At 35.6% G+C, this 17,766-nt stretch overlaps 2 protein-coding genes and 1 long non-coding RNA gene across 3 annotated transcripts; 2 read left to right on the forward strand and 1 right to left on the reverse strand.

Moving 5' to 3' along the window:
- Positions 1–352: 352 nt before the first annotated feature.
- On the forward strand, positions 353–6,786 carry slc5a8l (solute carrier family 5 member 8, like; the record flags this gene model as incomplete). The annotated part of the gene is made up of 15 exons (XM_080892106.1): positions 353–706; positions 1,008–1,073; positions 1,336–1,387; positions 1,646–1,713; positions 2,185–2,339; positions 2,603–2,743; positions 2,832–2,961; positions 3,064–3,152; positions 3,440–3,552; positions 4,470–4,537; positions 4,677–4,763; positions 4,903–5,096; positions 5,878–5,987; positions 6,116–6,201; positions 6,310–6,786. 15 exons carry the CDS (start codon positions 353–355, stop codon positions 6,421–6,423), a joined length of 1,827 nt encoding a protein of 608 aa, XP_080748232.1. The 3' UTR covers positions 6,424–6,786.
- A 566-nt stretch (positions 6,787–7,352) lies between these two features.
- On the forward strand, positions 7,353–9,180 carry LOC308403365. Its single transcript, XR_013972899.1, has 4 exons — positions 7,353–7,444; positions 7,610–8,083; positions 8,191–8,343; positions 8,430–9,180. It is a non-coding gene; the product is annotated as an uncharacterized lncRNA (long non-coding RNA).
- Positions 9,181–9,189: 9 nt separating this feature from the next.
- sycp1 (synaptonemal complex protein 1) lies at positions 9,190–17,298 on the reverse strand. Its single transcript, XM_080892698.1, has 35 exons — positions 17,238–17,298; positions 16,726–16,855; positions 16,439–16,523; positions 16,294–16,337; positions 16,044–16,208; positions 15,855–15,922; positions 15,674–15,747; positions 15,521–15,579; positions 15,341–15,407; positions 15,114–15,187; positions 14,890–14,998; positions 14,509–14,603; positions 14,231–14,415; positions 14,074–14,141; positions 13,934–13,995; positions 13,712–13,828; positions 13,500–13,604; positions 13,258–13,361; positions 13,041–13,158; positions 12,869–12,939; positions 12,697–12,778; positions 12,536–12,598; positions 12,393–12,455; positions 12,255–12,317; positions 12,026–12,142; positions 11,820–11,930; positions 11,640–11,732; positions 11,474–11,548; positions 11,280–11,366; positions 11,043–11,189; positions 10,083–10,133; positions 9,867–9,938; positions 9,684–9,788; positions 9,448–9,513; positions 9,190–9,350 (listed from the first exon to the last, which is right to left on the reverse strand). Exons 2-35 carry the CDS (start codon positions 16,852–16,854, stop codon positions 9,210–9,212), a joined length of 3,135 nt encoding a protein of 1,044 aa, XP_080748824.1. The 5' UTR covers position 16,855; positions 17,238–17,298; the 3' UTR covers positions 9,190–9,209.
- Between the last annotated feature and the right edge of the window lie 468 nt (positions 17,299–17,766).

Below are 17,766 nucleotides of genomic sequence, written 5' to 3' on the forward strand. Positions count from 1 at the left end.
CAGATTTCTGTCAACAACAAGGGAGACAGTTGAACTACCTCAATGTTCTCATCCATCGAAGAAAGTTTTCTTATAGTTAAAGTGGCTAAGCTGCAAATAATTGAAGACTAAAACCAAGAAAACTCTTGTAAAATCTGAGGAGGTCAAGCTATAACTTTTCCACTACGCAGCGGATTTAAATTTCTGACAATTGATTCTGAAATGCACTGCATGTCAACTGGATTTAAGGGCAATTTCAGGATAATTTAAAGGGGAAGGACTATATTTGCAAGATTGAAAGTTATTGAATTCTGACAGAAGTTCAATATTGTGTGTCAAAGGAAGACCCTTTGCTTCTCCTACTGAATCAACCATGGTGGGTACAGGAGGTCCAGTGGCAACTTTCTCTGTGTGGGATTATGTGGTGTTTGCTGGAATAATTCTGCTGGCAGCTGGCGTTGGCCTATTCCAGGCTTTCCGAGGTCGCAAGGAGGCTAGCAGCGAGGAGTTCTTACTGGGTGGACGGCAAATGACAGCTGTGCCAGTTGCCATGTCGCTCACTGCCAGCTTTATGTCTGGCATCACAGTCATTGGTACACCTGCTGAGTCCTACCGGTTTGGATCTGCTTTCTGGATTTTTGGCTTCGCCTATGCTATCATGTCTGCAATCAGTGCTGAGCTCTTTGTTCCTCTTTTCTACCGACTGGGGGTCACCAGTGCCTATGAGGTAGGGAGATGGTAGAAACACTGGTGAACATATGAATCAGGAAATAACTTAAAATGCCAAAGATCAATAAAGCAAACAACAAAAATAATGTACACAGCTTGGTGCTGGTTAATGAAGGTTACTCATTACAGGTTACTCATTACTTGTTAAAAGTGATTCCAACATAGTATGCAAAGAAATATCTAAAGTATTTTTTTGGAAGTTTTATTTTTAAAAAATACAGTACACAGTACAGCAATCTAGCAAATTTGTGGACCAAAAGATCCTTCTATTGATATCCAGGGTTCGTTTTCATTTCTAGTACCTGGAGTTGCGATTCAGCCGCCCCATTCGGATAATTGGGACATCAATGTACATCGTCCAGACGGTAAGCAAAGAGTTTAAAATGATTAAATATATGATCAATTACTTTATGAATTTTGACTATTAAAACTGAAATTATTTAGGAATGAAAAGTTGAGGAAACACCAATGATTAAAATGTTAAAGGTAAAATGAAAACAGCACCTGCTGTTTTTTTCTGTTTGACTTTATGTAAACCTGTTTCTTCCACTTCCAAGAAAGCATTAATATAAAATATATGCTTGTTGTTTTTCCATGTAATCAGCTAATGGTGACATTTTTCCTCAGGCACTGTATACCGGTTTGGTTATCTATGCTCCAGCTCTTGCTCTAAATCAAAGTAAGCCAAAAACCTCATAAAACACATCTTGATAATTGAAGGACTTTTAGCTTTAAGCCTCACTAAACTGTCACCTGCTCATAAAACTTCTACTTCTTCTTAGTGGAATATTAGTCCTGAGTTAATATACTAATGATTCTTTCATGTTTATCCTATATAAAGGTTTATTTAGAAAAACAACCAAAACCCAAAAACTGAAAAAAAAAAAAAAAAAGGATGCAGACAGAACCATAATGAAGCTTATTTCTTATTACTCAGTCACTGGACTGGATCTGTGGGGAGTGTTGGTGGCTACGGGAGTGGTGTGCATCATCTACTGCACTTTGGTTGGTACCATCTAATGTAAAAAAGTATTATATTTATTTAACTAGTTGTTTTAGAGAAGCATGAACTGAAAACGTTGTTACGCCAGAGGATGCTTTCAGCTGGTTTTAAGTTTCAAGATGGCGCCAGTGTGTGTGGCTCGCCGTCTGGCTCTTCCTCTGTTGTGTTTAATTTTCTTTACTTATGCTATTAGCATGTACAGCACTTTGTGAACTCTGGTTTTATGTTAAAGTGCTTTATAAATAAAGGTGGTATGGTATCGTATTTCTAATGATAAATGTTTTGGTTCATTGAGGTTTTAATAAGCAGTTTTTCACTTACATATGACTGAAAATAAAGTTATTGGCTCCTTGATTATTAATAATTGTACACATCCAAACATTATTGTGACTCTTACTAAGGAATCAGCTCGACAGATTCTGCAAAAAACCTTTACAATGTGACGCTTACTCTAACATCAATGTTTACTTCAGGGTGGTCTGAAAGCAGTAATCTGGACAGATGTGCTTCAGATGGTGGTCATGCTGGCAGGTTTTGTGGCTGTTATAGCTAGAGGAGCTGTACTGCAGGGAGGCCTGACAAAGATTTGGGAAGATGCTGGTGAAGGAGGCCGACTACAAGCTTTTGAGTAAGTACACAAGCAGACTTATGTCCAATAGTGAGTGAGTTTATTTTACAATAAAAAACGGGCAGGGTTTTTGAATCACATAAACTGTGATTACTAATTCCAAGGAAATTTACTAAAAATATTTTGCATCCAAAAATAAATATCATGGATGGGAAGCCTGCTAATTGGCTTCTATATGCCATTCCACGTTAGAGGTTTGTGTTGCTGAAGTCCTCAAAGTTAACCTTCAATATATTTTCATATTATTGACATTTCTATCACAGTTTTGATCCAGATCCCCTGAAACGACATACTTTCTGGAGCATAGTAGTTGGCGGTAGCATAATGTGGACGGCAATCTACGCAATCAACCAGTCCCAGGTGCAGCGTTATATCTCCTGCAAAACCCTGGGACATGCCAAAATGTGAGCGTTCCTGTAATTCAATACAAACAGTACATTGCTGAGTCTGAGCAAAATTTTATGTGCTGACATGTCTTTTTTCATCTTTCAGGTCTCTGTATGTGAATATGGTTGGCTTGTGGATAACTGTAACTCTGGCTGTGTTTTCTGGTCTCACCATGTACTCCATTTACAAGAATTGTGATCCACTATCAAACGGTGATGTTGCCACCCCTGACCAAGTAAGTAAACCTGCAGTTTTCTCTTTAGTCCTCACCACCTTTCCTTTTATTGTGCAACAAAGCATTATGTGTAACAAAACATGGGTTATATTTATCAACCAGCTGTTCCCATACCTTGTGATGGATATTCTGGCAGACTTCCCTGGAATTGCAGGCCTGTTTGTGGCTGCAGCATATAGTGGTACCCTGAGGTGAGAGCCTTAGACATGCAAAAACATGTTATTTTAGAGCTGTGCAGGGATCAAGACCTGATAAATTAACATTCTTAGAAAAGAACGGCCTTTGTTGCTGCCTGAGAAAAAGTCACTAAGTAGTGAACAGGATAATATTTTTGCATTTGCATTACTAGACATAGATAATGCCATAAAGTACCATCTGTTTCCTGAAACTAGCTTCTCTGTGTGTAATTATCATTTTAAATGCATCAGCCTGACTGTTGTGTTCCAAGTCTAAAAGCTTACCTTTGTATATTTTTCAGCACAGTGTCTTCCAGCATTAATGCCCTAGTTGCTGTCACGGTAGAAGACTTTATTCTACCAGTGTACAAAGACCTCACACAGAAGCAAGTGAGCTGGATGAACATGGGCCTGAGTAAGTTGCAGAAACAAAAAACTTCCAAAATAGTCCAAAAAAAGCCTTGAAGCAACTGTTGCTGCAATTTGGCGCTATATATATATTAATTAAAGTGAATTGAATTGAAAACCCCGAATAAAAGCTTCATCGTGTCTGTAATAACGCAGCTTAATAATAAGACTTTACAGCTCTTTGTTTATAAGTAGTCACCAACAACTGTTCAGACTCCTATTATCCCAGACCCTTTGAGATTGCAAAAGAGCAAGTGACATCGAGATAATCTTATCTTGCTATTTTAAGCAAAGGATTCAAAGCATTTCCTCCATATAACTTATGAAATGATTAGAAATATATCATAGATAATCATTTGAGCCTGCGTAATACCTCTGAACAAAGGAAGTCTTGTCAATTCAGCAAACAGACAAGTCATAAAGTCGTAAAAAACAATTGTTAATAATTTATATTAACAGACCTAACAGAACAGTCGGTACTGTTACTGTTTTCAGAAGGTGTAATTATGGTGTAGGTCGTTCATTTATGAAAATATTTTTGCAGCACATAGCTTATCTTTTTCTTCTTTATGTCATACAGACAGTTTTTAGTATGGATCAATATGCTGTTTTTGCACAAGATCACAATGATCTTGTTCCTTGCAGTCCATTTTAAAGTGCTAAATCATTTATGGTAGGAAAAAAACATGATTTCTACTGGCCTCACATCACCTTTGTGGACTTATTTTTCCATAAGTTATGATGATAAATTGAATTATATGAAGAAAAAAAACCCAAATAAACATTTGCTTTTAAACAGAGTTAAGTGTGCATAACCATAATAACATTTGTTCTAGAAAACTGTAAAACATGTTGCCTATCTGAACAACTGAATTTGCACTGCGAACGTTGTAAGCTGGATCTTTTATATTTTTCTACTCGCAGGTGTTTTCTTTGGAGGAGTGTGTATTGGAATGGCTGGAGTAGCTTCCCTGATGGGAAGCGTCCTGCAGGTAATCTGAATCACCATGAACACAAACTACTGCAGTCATTTATTGCTCTTCAGCTTCACCATGAGGTGAAAGTTGCAAACTACAGGGTAAACTACTTTTTTCTTTTCTTGTCTTTTTCCCCCCCCCCTTTTCTTTTCAGGCTGCTCTTTCTATATTTGGCATGATAAGCGGACCGCTCCTTGGTCTCTATCTATTAGGCATGTTTTTTCGCACATCAAACTCAATAGTGAGTATTTCCTTGCCCTCAGACTTCTACTAGCACAACTGCACAACCTGATAACACATAAAAAAAAATATATTGCCAAAGTAATAAAAATGTGACGTCCTAGAGAAAGTAGTTCACTGTGTTCATATTTACTTTTCAGGGAGGACTTGTGGGAATGATCATTGGTCTAGTGTTGACTCTGTGGGTGGGGATCGGAGGCCAGATTTACCCACCAACAGCTGAAAAGACAAATCCTCTTCCACTCACCACTGCAGGCTGCAACAACACAATAGGCCAAAACTATACAACAATAACTCCCTGGACCAGTCCAGTGACTCTGACCCCAGAGCCTGAGTGAGTCATTTTACATAAAAGACTGATGCAAAACCTTCTTTTGCTACTCAGCAACACAGTAAAAATCACAGTAAACTTTTATTTAACAAAAAAAACCCAAACAACAACAGCTGTTTAATAGCTGTCTAAAAAGGCATAATTAAACCTCACGAATCAACTACAAAAAGTACAAACTTCTCTGGAAGTTTGTACTTTTTGTACAAAAAAGTGAAGTAAATGAAAAATGAAAAAGTAAATGAAAAACAGGAGAAAACGTAATCAACAAAAATGGCTTCTCACGCCTACTAGGCTGCTGCAGTGAAGGATATATACAAGGTGAACAAAATACACGATTGCTACTTGACAAATCTATTTACAGCTATTTACAAAATTGAGGTACTAACGCCAGACACACACACGAGGTTATACTTGCAAATCACTTTGTCAAAGAAACTCTACACAGCAACGAATCAAAACACAGGTTCTTTGTTGGATGGTGGAGGTTAGGAGAGAGAGGAGGGGGCCAGGTGGCTGTCATCTGGTAGTTAAGTACGGGAGGTGATTAGCCAATTATCTAATCCAAGGACAGGAAGAGACTCCACCCAACTACCAGGCACGCCCAGGTGTCCACCTCCTAAGAGAGAGGGGAAAAAACCCACAGCCATCCTCTGGTGGGAGGAGTCACAGATCATTAGATCATCATAACACAGTTGTCAACAGTTGAAAACAGTTGTCTGCTTTAAACATAAATTTTTATATATAGTCTAAGTATATTAAAATGAGTGATTTTTGTTCATTTCAGTTATAGGCCTCCTTTAGCAGACACCTGGTACTCTCTGTCTTACGTCTACTTTTCTCTGTTGGGCGTTCTGACCACAATTGTGTCTGGCCTGCTTGTGAGCGTGATCACAGGTGAGATATTACTTTTTAGTCTTTACTTGAAGCACTGCAGAAATCTAGTCCATAATATTATGGTATTTCAATTATATCAAAACAAGGATAAAATCGAGGGAGTATGTATTTTTTTTATACATATACAGGTGGATGTAAGCAAGACAAGATGAACTCAGAGCTGTTTGTGAGGAAGAATGACTTAATCTGCTTCAGCTGGTGCAATAAGTCAAAGGTATGATGCTTACCCCCTAACAAACAAAGGAAGAACATATCAGCAACCCTCTCCAAAATAAACAAAAAATTGGTGTTATAAATATAATATGTTTTTAACCCAATACAGGAATCAGACATCACAGAGAAGCCTTCAGCAAACATTTGCATGGGAGCTGACAACCCAGGATTCAAAGAAGACGACGTGATGAGCAAAGATGTTGAAAAAAACACAAGACTATAATATTAGTCTATCAATGACATATTCTGTCTTGGGGTCATTTTAATTAAATTTAAGAAAATATACTCACACACATAAAGCACAAGCATAACCCCTTTATTAGCATCTGATGATAATGGTATTTATATTGATACTAATCATGTGTCAAAAATCTAAAATTGAATCACTCAAGAAATCATTGTATTTATGTTACTGACATATTTCAACAAGACAGAAACAGTGTATTTAATACAATGATGGAAAAAGAAATCATTGTTTATTCAAGTCAGATGCCCACAACTTCTGCTCCCCATGGGCTGAGATGTTCCCGTTTCATGTTCACTTAGACAACCTTGTTATTCCATTTATCGCCCTTTATAATTGCTGATACCAGATTACAGTTTCATAATCTATCTGAACATTGCACTTAATTTTATGCCGACACAGAGATACATATTGGAGTATTGCTCACTTTTACTGTACAGTGTGATTACTGTTTTGAAGGAAGTGTTTTGAAACATGAACAATGGCTGTTTGTTTATTACAGAGTTGCTTTTATATGGAAACTATTGCACTCTTTATGAGCTGCCTGTACAAGCTGGTAACAAATTTGTCAATAAAATATTTTGTAAAAAAAGTGTACTCAGTAAAAAAAAAAACCTTAAATCACACATACACAAAAAACTCTAAAAACTTTAGTGCATGAACTGTACACACACCCCTTTTTCTCTCTCTATATATATATACATGTATTGTCTTTTGTATTGTCTTTTTGGTAACTGTCTCTTTAAGGCTTGTAAAATATGTTTGCCATAAAGAAACAGACGCTGATCTCTGGACCGACTTACAACAATGCCTTTGTCTCCTTAGTAACAAACAGTAGAGGAAGTTTAAGGGTAAAACTGCCCTGCCCACATTCACCTGCCATAGTATCAGCCACTTTCAATCCAGGAAGTGAACAGTCAGTTGAGACATGGAGGCACACTTTCAACCAGAGAATTAAACTAAACTAGGCTGCTGTTTTCACTCTTATTAACTAAACAAGGTGAGCTGGTTTTTCTTTCTTTTTTTTTTTTTAGAATTAGTTTTTTAAACGGTTTGAATTTACTTAAAATTTCACAAGAGGGATTTACATGTTTGTGTAATTTAACTAAAAAGATCACATCTAGTCTTGTTCAGTCTTGATTTCAGCTAATGTTTTTCTTTCTAGTTCCAGATTAAAAGGCCATGGATGTAAAGTTTACTGCCCTGGCTTACTGCCATCTGGCCCTTTTGTTCAGTGTGGCCCAAACAGAAAATGGGACTAGCACTCCTCAACCAACCTTTAGCTTAACGACCCTTACGACACTAACTCAGTCTGACTCTACTTCACCAATCTCAAATTTGACTGAGGAGACAACACTATATACCAGCACACAGTTGGATAACAAAACTGTCGTTAGCACCACTGCGGCAACAACCGAGAGGACAAGTCACTACCAGACTTCTCAGTCAGCAACCACCTTGACTCCTCTAACAAACAGTACAACTCTGAGGACTACAAGCTCTAGCACTCAAATGTCAACATTTACTGCACAAACAACGGCAGCAATCCAGACCACAGTAGATAACTCAAGTACACCAAGTACTCCAGTAATTACAACTGAAAATGCAACTCATACTACCATGAACAGAACCAGACAAGGTAAGCATAAGGCTCCATTCTTATCTGCAGTTTTATCAACAACTATTCATTTTTTTTAATATAATTTGCTGATTATGGTAATTCTTGCTGTTTTACTTTGTTGCTAGATGTGGGCCTCAATGTCTCTGAAAGGAATATGACTATTGTCTTTAGCACTGTACTTGGAGCATTTGCTGTGTTGTTGGTTTTTCTTATGTTTCACAAATGCAAACAGAAAATACAGTACTTGCACCAACCTCTCAATAATGCTCAATACACAGGTAAGGGACTCTCCTTCATCAAACAATTAGTTCAAACCCTTTTATTTACTATTGGCAATTAAAAATACTAATCTAATTTTAAACAGATACATTTGTGGCAGATGATGACACACTCGTTATTTCTGGAGGACTTTATGATGGCCATCCAATCTACGACAACGTACCAACAGCTCCTGCAGACCAGTCTCAATTCCACCTTGAGTTTCTCCATTAAAGACACAGAGTTTCTATAGTCTGAAATCTACAGTTTAGGAGTGGGTAAAACCAATGTACTGAACTAATGTAACCAATATACTTTCAAGACTGAAATACAACTCCTATGATGGTCTTTATAAGAGAAAAGTGGTCCTTAGAAAAGGAAAATGAGAATAGGTAGGACATGCAAACAAGTACAAAACTGATTTTTGAGAACATTGCTTTTATTTTTACAACACCAGAATACATAAATATATTAACAGAGTAACTTGTAACAACTAGAAATTGTCAAAGATCAGCAACATAACCTTGTGATAGAACATATTAGATTTCACGTTAACATTAAAGATGAGTTATTCCAAACATTAGCACAACAGCAAAGTAATACATAAGTAAAGACATTGACTCTGTAGTAGGTAGAAATTTAATCCTAAACACCCATAAATAAACTTACTAAAAGCTGGCATCTTAACACTAAAACCTTCTTCTCATTGACACTATGTTTTAGTTGAACCATAGAAACATATTCCATTCATGTTTTTGTGTTATTTTTAGTCTATTTGTTATTCAGTCAATCGTGTATTATTTATTCATTCTCAATAGAACTGTATTTCAAGTCACCCACCTCTACCAATATTGTTATTACTGCTAATCTGACCTAACAGCCATACTTAGGCAAAAATCTTCTCATTGGTCTTCTTCTTTTTTTTGTCACAGCCAGTAACAGCTGTCCAACCAGCATCTCTCATTCTTTTCATTGCAGCCAGCTTTAAGGAGTTTCCTGGTGATTTATGAATGAGTGGGCTCTGATTCTGTAAAAATAACACACACATACACACATATAGGGATTTTTAAAAATCAAAGTAAGTATATTATATGCCACTTTGTTGGACCATAAAGGCACATTACCTTTTTGAGAATGTGGAGTTTACATTGTGAATCTGAACTTTTATGTGCAGGTGTATTTGTAAAGGTCTATCAAGACAAGAAACAGAGGAATACACATTAATCTGTCCTAGCGAATTTGCAGAAATGGTAAAATCACATTCACATAACCTGCAAGGTTTATGCCATTATTTTTTTTAAATATTAACAAGCCCCCACCCCCCAACCCGAAAAAACAAAAACAAAAAAACATTGCTTACCAAGAGATCATTTTGATCTGAGCTGTCAGACTTGGGGTCAAGTTCAATGGCGCTCTTTCCCCACTGTGCTGACTGTTCAGAAGGGGGAGTCCTTATTCTGTAGGACTATAGGGGAGTAAATGTCAGTGAATATATTCATATTTTTTCAATTTTGGAAAATGTCAGAATGGTATACTATATTACTTTGATCTTTGTTGTTCCAGCAATATGGTTTGTAAGACTTCTTGGGGTTTTCATGTCTTCACTGCTGATGCACTACAATTCAAAGTCAGTGCAATCATTTATCATAAAACTTAAAGTAAATAAAAGCATATCGATACATGAATTATGTTATAATTTATTCTGTCACTATAGCCATTTTATATATCTACTTTATGAATAGGTTAAATTGCAGTCTACCTTGGATTTTGGTGTTCCACATGATGCTCTGATAAATTCAGTAGCAGATTCCTTAACAACAATTCAAACAAAGTTGTTTCAGAAAAAGGCTGTGGTAATAAGGTTACATTGTACTGCTTTGCACTCACACACAAAGTTTTGCAGTCGTTCCCTACAGCTATAGGCAATTATTAGCAGAGTCTTCCATGTGAACTGACTAAGAGTATCTGGCGCCAGTATTCTCAGGCCCTATAAAAGCTGCTAGCTTACTAATCTCTGAGAGATGCTCTTCATGAATTTAAATGTTTTCTCCAATGCGTAACACCCATGCTCATATTCACACTGCTATTCTTGTTAATTGATGGTTTCTAAATAAATCTGTCAACTCTGGTGCATTTTTAGTTCCCATGGCACATTTGAGACTCTCATTCAAACATATGAATATATACCTTTTTTTACTCATACACAATAAATACATTTAAAATCTCTTTTCTTTCTCTAAATAAAATCCAGGTGAATAATAAACATTATGAATAGCTATAGGGCTACAAATTGAAAGGCTAAAACACCATGTCCACCAAAAAAAACAAACCAAAAAATGGCAATTAAAATCTTCGCAAATATTATGGAAAAATAATAAATGAATCTATTTGTCCGTTTTGATCCACTAATCACTTAGACCAAATATCGGCTGATCCTGACTCAGCTGAATGTTGTTCTGTTTTTGTCTTTACCTATAACCTGGTACCATGGATTATTTTTCTAATAAATACCAGTTCAGCAAATTCAATTGGGGTTGTATTTATTTTTCATAATACCCAAAACCAAGGATGTACTATATCTGAAGTAGAAAAGGCTATTTTGAGAAATCTGTAGTTATAAAAACCTTAATCATCTGATTTTCTAAGCTTACCTTAAACAAAAATGTCTGAAACAAAACGTGCTTAATCTGTTGAAAACATTTTGGTCGATAAAACTCACATATGTTGTACGAGTGGCCAAACTCTGACCATCTTTGCTGTAGGAGGAAGTTTTCTTGGCCTTGAAGAAGTCAAATGTGTGACTCTTTGAAGAGTTCTCTTTTGGAACCTCTGAACTTTTCCCTTGTTTATAGTTTGAGGCAGCTACCTGTAGTAGTACACATACAATTTTGGGTCAACTAAAAGTAATGACAAAGAATGCCATCTAGTGGCAGCCTATGAGCTGCATGCACTGTACCTGTTTGTCGCTCCCTTGTGACAGCAGAGTCCTTTTCACAACAGACATTTCCTGCTTCAGATCACTTGTTTTGTTTCTGAGGTTTTTCTAAATTCAAAGTGTTTGTTACATTGTGAGCTGTCTCTCTCAGAAGTATGACAAACAAACAGCTGTATTCATAAATCCAACATAAACTGATTTAAAGTAGGATATACCTTCTCTCTTGTTTCTGCCTTCAGCTCTTTCTTCAGCCTCTCATTTTCAGACTTATGCTTTGAGAGGTCCAATTCCTGATTTAGAGAAATTTGTGATGCAAATGTTAGGATATGACATATTTTCTGGTCAATCATTATTAGTGCTACTTAGCATGTTTCTTGGTACCAGTGATTTTTCACGAGCAGTCGCCTCCATCTCATTCTTCTTCTTCTCTTCAAGTTCTGCGTCCTTTTCTTGGACCATCCGGTCATACTGGCTCTGGTAGTGACAAGTTGGGTTCATTCCAACACAATATACATGAGACATATTTATCAGACAGCAAAAAGGCCATTATAATAACTTTACCTTATGTTTTTCCATCAGAGTGACCATATCTCCAATCTTATGCTGGCATTTAAGTTCTGTGGCCTCCTTGTTCTTAATGGCTTCTGCTGCTGTTATTCTAAGTTTCTGGACCTACAACACAAATTGGTTCTATTATTGTAAATTCAATTTGAAGGAGGTAAATGTTAATTAAATTGAAATTACAAATTGAAAAATAAAAAAGTAACCTCTTTCTCAAGTTCTGCTGCAAAAGTCGATTTTGACTCAAGAGCCTTGAGCAGTTTCTCATGTTCTTCTCCTTTGAGTTGTTTAAGGTTCTGGGACTCATTTTGAAGGCTGTTGATCTAAAGATTAAAGCAGCATCTTAATTTTCCAGTCTAATACTGATTAGCTTAAATAGTTCACATACGTATTAACAACTGGAAAATAAAAACACAAAGCAAACCATCCCCATACCGTTGTTTCAAGGTCACTGGATTTTGCAATCTCCTGTGCCATTTGTTTCTTAAGCATTTTATTCTGAAAATATACAAGTGAGGACAATAAATACCATTCCACTCCTTTTATAGCTAGAGTTTCATGGTCATTACAAACCTCTTTCTTGTATTCCTCCTGGGCTTTAAATTTAATTTCATATTGTTTTCTGAGTTTGCACAGCTAAAAAGCAAAGATTTTTTGTTTAGTTCCAGAAAATGATCAATAACAACAGTATTTGCAATTTCACATTTTTCACTCACCTTTGTTTCCACAGCTTTGATCTGTTTTTCTTTTTCTGTGATTTTCACCTGAAGTTGCTCATACTGTTCACACAGAGCATAAAGAAGTCATAATGAACATGTTTAGAATAAGCATCTTTATAAAGCCCTGTTTCTACTAATAATTTAGTTAAGATGCTTACCTTTTCTTCAATTTGCTTCTGCAGAGTTTCTGTTTGTACACATTTCCCCAGGATTTTGGTTTTGACTGCAGTTAACTCATCTCTATTGCATGGAAAATTAATATTTAAATCTCAAAAACTGTGCATTCCAATCAGGAAAAAGTATCTTTAAGCCTCTGAAGTGCATATTCACCGTAAAGTCTTGTTTTCTTCCACCAGCGTTTGAATTTCTCCATCGAGTTTTAATGCCTTCTCCTCACTCACCTGAGTCAAAACAGTTTTCAGAATTTGTGATTCATATAATAAATGAATTAATAATAATACAAATAATAATAAAAATGACAATAATATAATAAAATTCAAACCTTCATGTTTGCCTCAATAGTTTGCACGTTAGATAATCCATTTTCAAACTGCTCTTGAATGGCTGTCTTCTCAGACTGCAGCTCATTAAAGTTTGATAATAACTCTTCATACTTTACTCTTAAAAATGACATAAATAAAAAATGAAACATATTACAACAGCGTAATAAAATATTATATATGCTAATATGATAAAATGGCTGTCTATTAATAACTCACTCATTTTGCAAAATGTCTTTCCTCAGCTGCTCCATCTGAACGTTGCATTCCTTATTTTTCTTCATTTCAGTACACAGCTGTTCCTCCAGCACCTGCACTTTGATCTGCAGGTATATTGCAGAGAAGCAATGCATTGTATATTTCAACCCAATGAATATATTTTACTACCAAACACATAAACAGCTTTCTCTAGTGGATAAGAGGTGAGGGGATGAGAAACAAAATTAAAAACATGTAAATACCTGAGTCAAAGTGGACTTCTCCTGTAAATGTTCTTTTTCCTTTTCAGCAGCTTCACAAGCCTTTTTCAGTGAATCATTTTCAGCAAAAGCATTCTCTGCTTCTTTCTGTATCAGGGAAAAAGGACAAACAATTTTAAGTATCTTTATTAGGCTATCTGATACAGATCGTCTTTTCTTTTTGCATTATGTATCTATTTATCTACTTATATCACCTTAACCAAGTGGATTTCTTCAGTTTTCTTTGAAAGCTCAGCCATGAGTTCCTCCATTTTAGCTTGAGTGAACTGAATTTTAGCCTTCACTGACTCAATGGATTTAGATTTTGTGTCCTAATAACAAGAACACATATTGTTTTGAAGGTATGTAACAGACTTGGGCATGCAAGGACTGGTTTTAGAGAGAAATCGTATACTTTCCCTTCAAATAAACCGTACCAGTTCATCTTTGAGAATTTGGATTAGGCCATCTTTCTTTGTAGCTTGGTCAAAGGTTTCCCCTGTTGAGTAAAATATTTCTTTCGACTTGAAACCACATCACCTAAAAATATCAACACATGTTATCCGGTGGGACTTACCTAAAACTGTGTTTCTCCTTTCAAGTTCAGTGTTGTTTTCTATAAGTTTATCCTCAAGCTCTTTGGCCCTTCAGAAAAGTAAAAACAAGAATATAATGACATGAGGAAACACTGTACTTTATCTAGAAAACACTGTGAATGAAGGAGTTTAATATACCTCTCTTTCTCTAGTGCTAGTGAAGTCTTTAGCTCTTGAATGGTTGATTGAATGCACTCTAGCTCCTCTGCTTGCTGGTTTTTGACTCTGTTGAGCTCCTGTAAACTGAGATCTTTGCTTTGGATGACCTTAGCATACTCTTTTTTACTTTGTTCCAAGGCTGCAGCAGTAGTTTCCTGATTTTTCTTTGTTGGGTTATTAATATTTCAGTTAAAGCATATTGCATGCAACACAAGAGCCCAATTTCAGTACAAAGAAAAGAATCTCAAGATACTCACCTCAGTCTCTCTGCAGCGCTGCTCAGCAATATTCAGTTGTTGAAGAAGAGATTCCTGTTCAGCTTTTGCACTTTTGAGAACTTCAAATTGATGATCTATAAAAGCACATATATAATATTAATATCCCCAAAACAAAGTGTACTAACCTGACCTGAAGTCTGGAAAAGAAATAAAACATTTTCACCTTATACTAAGCACCTTTTCTCATGTTAATGAGCATCTATCCAAATATACTGTCATGACTCTAATACTTCTGCATATTTAATACTGAGTAATATTTAAAAAATGTCTTGTTATGAACACACTGTTTTTATTACCAGTGTAGCAAAGTTTATAAAATCAACATTCACAGCTTATCTTCAGATCTAATTATGATGTTACTTGTTGACTGTTGAAGTTCATTGCAGTGCTTCTGAGTTTCATCGAGGTCCAGCAGGAGTTTCTGTAGTTGGGTTTCCTTATCCTTAAGTTTTAATTGAAGCATGGTTATCTGTAAAGAACATGTCAGTCATTAACGTGTCAAAATTTGTAAAATTTGTGGAAATATATTTCATGCCAAAAGTTCCTCAAATAAACTGATGGAAGGGCTTTTTGCCCCCACCAACCTCTTTCTGTTTTATCTTAAATTCCTGCTGATATTTCTTTTGTAGATGGTCAAATTGCAGTAAGTCTTCTTTGGCTGAAAAACAATAAAACATGCTGTGTTGATGGTCAAAGTGTCACTAATTCATCTAGTTCCACTTAAAGCCTAAATACATTTAAGGCATTTTATTGAGTAAAAGACATAACATTTTGGCGTAATAGCGGCAAGAAGAAATGTATATATATATACCTTTCTGCATCTCTTGCTGATCAGTTTCTACTCGGACACGTAGGCTTTCAAATGCGGCAATCATTTTCTAAATGAAAAAGTAATAAACTGGCAATCAAACCTCATCATTTTACAATGTTTTGGTCAACAAAATATAATAAATTAAAAGCTACTACTGGCAAATATTTTGTGGTGTTTTACCTTAACGCTTTCGTTGTTTTCAGTAAGGAGGTGGTGGGTTTCCTCTCTTTCAGCTTCAACTGCAAAACATTCACAGCAATGTACCGTTTATTTCTGCACTTACTAAAGCTGATAAAGAAAAGTATTCTCCAGATCACCAGAATTTTTACTTACATAAATGTATTTTCTCAACTGACGAGTCAAAGGTTTCCTTGAGTATATTGCACAAGTTCCATGTTGAATTGTTTCTGCATTTTAAAAAATGAGTTTTTAGCATTTCACAATTAAAGGAACAAAACAAAGCTAAATGTAATCAGATCATCATATTTATCTTAGTTTCACAAATCACACATACTTGTTTCTCAGTTCTTCATTTTCACTAATCTGCTCCTCCAGCTTTATGCTGAGACTTTCATTTCCAAACTGCAGACAGAAAATACATTAAAGAATTCAAAGTTATCTCTTCCTGTTGTAAATGTTGTACATAAGTAGATAGACAGAGATAAGCATAAGATCAAATAAGATCAGTCTGTGGGGTACACACCTGCAACTCCTGAATTGCCTTGCGCTGTGTTTCAATTGTTCTTTTGTTATCTTGGAGCCTTCTTTCCTTTTCCACAGTGTCAGAATAAACTTTAACCTTCCAACACTTAATTTTCTCAACTTCATCAAACAGCTTTGAATAAAGCTGACCAGGATTGCAATTATTCTGGAAAACATCCACAGTTTAGGAAGTAAAATGACACACACAGACATATTCATGCTGCACATTTCTGTGCAATAGAAATATTTACCCCGTCTTTCTCCATTGGTTGCATGAGTTTCATCTTCAGAAAGTCTTTAGTGGGAAACAATAATTAGTTTAATATTTATAGTGCAGTTCTTCTGTTGGAAGTGATAGAACTGGTGTTGTTAAATAACACAAAGACACACAAATACCTTGTTTGGGCGGTTTAGTTGGTGCAACCATGTTTGTATTGGGGAACAGGATGTTTTTCTCTTTGTCAAAGCATTCACTGTAACTCTGGTGGAAAAGAGCAGTAATATTTAATGTCATGTGTGTTAATAATTACTGCCTCATAGAATGCTGCTGACAACACACATACAATGGTCATTGCTAAGGTTAAATAGTTACTGCTGAGCTAGCATAGTGGTGCTTTGAGTTTTTTCATCATTGTTTAGCTTCTAATTATTAACTAATTATAACGAACTATTTATTGACTTACAGGTTGCAATGCTTTCATGAAATTGCCTCTGTCTTCAACTATTTCTTGAGGTTGAACCGCAGATATTGGTCCGTTATTCACCCTGGGAGGCACCAACAGCTTGAAGCTAAAACGCTGATCTCTCTCCATTCTGGAATAGCCATACAGCAATAACCTAGTTATTTAATAATGCGGTGTTTTAAACCAAGACATCGTTAATAAACACCACAGAAATGCCAGAAGACTACAAATAACTATTATCTTCCCTTTTTACCTAATATTCACAAGTCAAATAACCCTAAACATTAGCTGGTTAGCTAACAGTAATTAGCTTTTTTATTTGTGAGTCAACTAGGCTCGCAGACAACAGCTAACAGTTACCTCCGGTATATTAGAGCAGCGTTAATTCCCACAAAATACAAGATAAAAAACCAATAATAATAGCCAGTAGTTTAGAATGTTACTTAATAAACATCAATGTGGTAATTTACTAGGTACTACGTGTAAACTATGACATTTTTTTTAAACGTTACCTGTTAAACTTGGTTAACGGTTATAACGCGACCACCCTGCACGAGGCGAGGAAGGACTCTTGCCCAACTGTTTAAGTGAAGACTATTCTTGTGTCGTTCAGGTTTATTTAAATATCATACTTAATTTTTTTATTATCTTATTTTTCTTCTTCTTCTTGATGATAATAATAATAATAATAATAATATAAGAATAATGTTTGTGGTAGCAGTGGTATATACACAAAATTAAGTTGTTTTTTTGGTGGGCGGATGCTGTGTCCCTTTAATTAATATTTAATGTGTAAAATTGGCAAAATAAAGCAAAATTTTATATTATAAAATGAAAAATGAAGGTAATACGTTATAGTCAAGGGTCTAATTTAGCACAGATATGCAGTTGGAGGTGATATATGTCATATAAGAACAGCACTTTGTATCTTTGAAACCATCAATCAGTTTGGTACATAGTGGAGAATATTAATTATTCTCTGAACTCTTGTATCAAAACTGATATGTAAAAAATATTACAAACAAAATAATAATGTAGAAT

The sequence above is a fragment of the Rhamphochromis sp. 'chilingali' genome, assembly GCF_963969265.1.
Source record: "Rhamphochromis sp. 'chilingali' genome assembly, chromosome: 9".
Classification (NCBI taxonomy): domain Eukaryota; kingdom Metazoa; phylum Chordata; class Actinopteri; order Cichliformes; family Cichlidae; genus Rhamphochromis; species Rhamphochromis sp. 'chilingali'.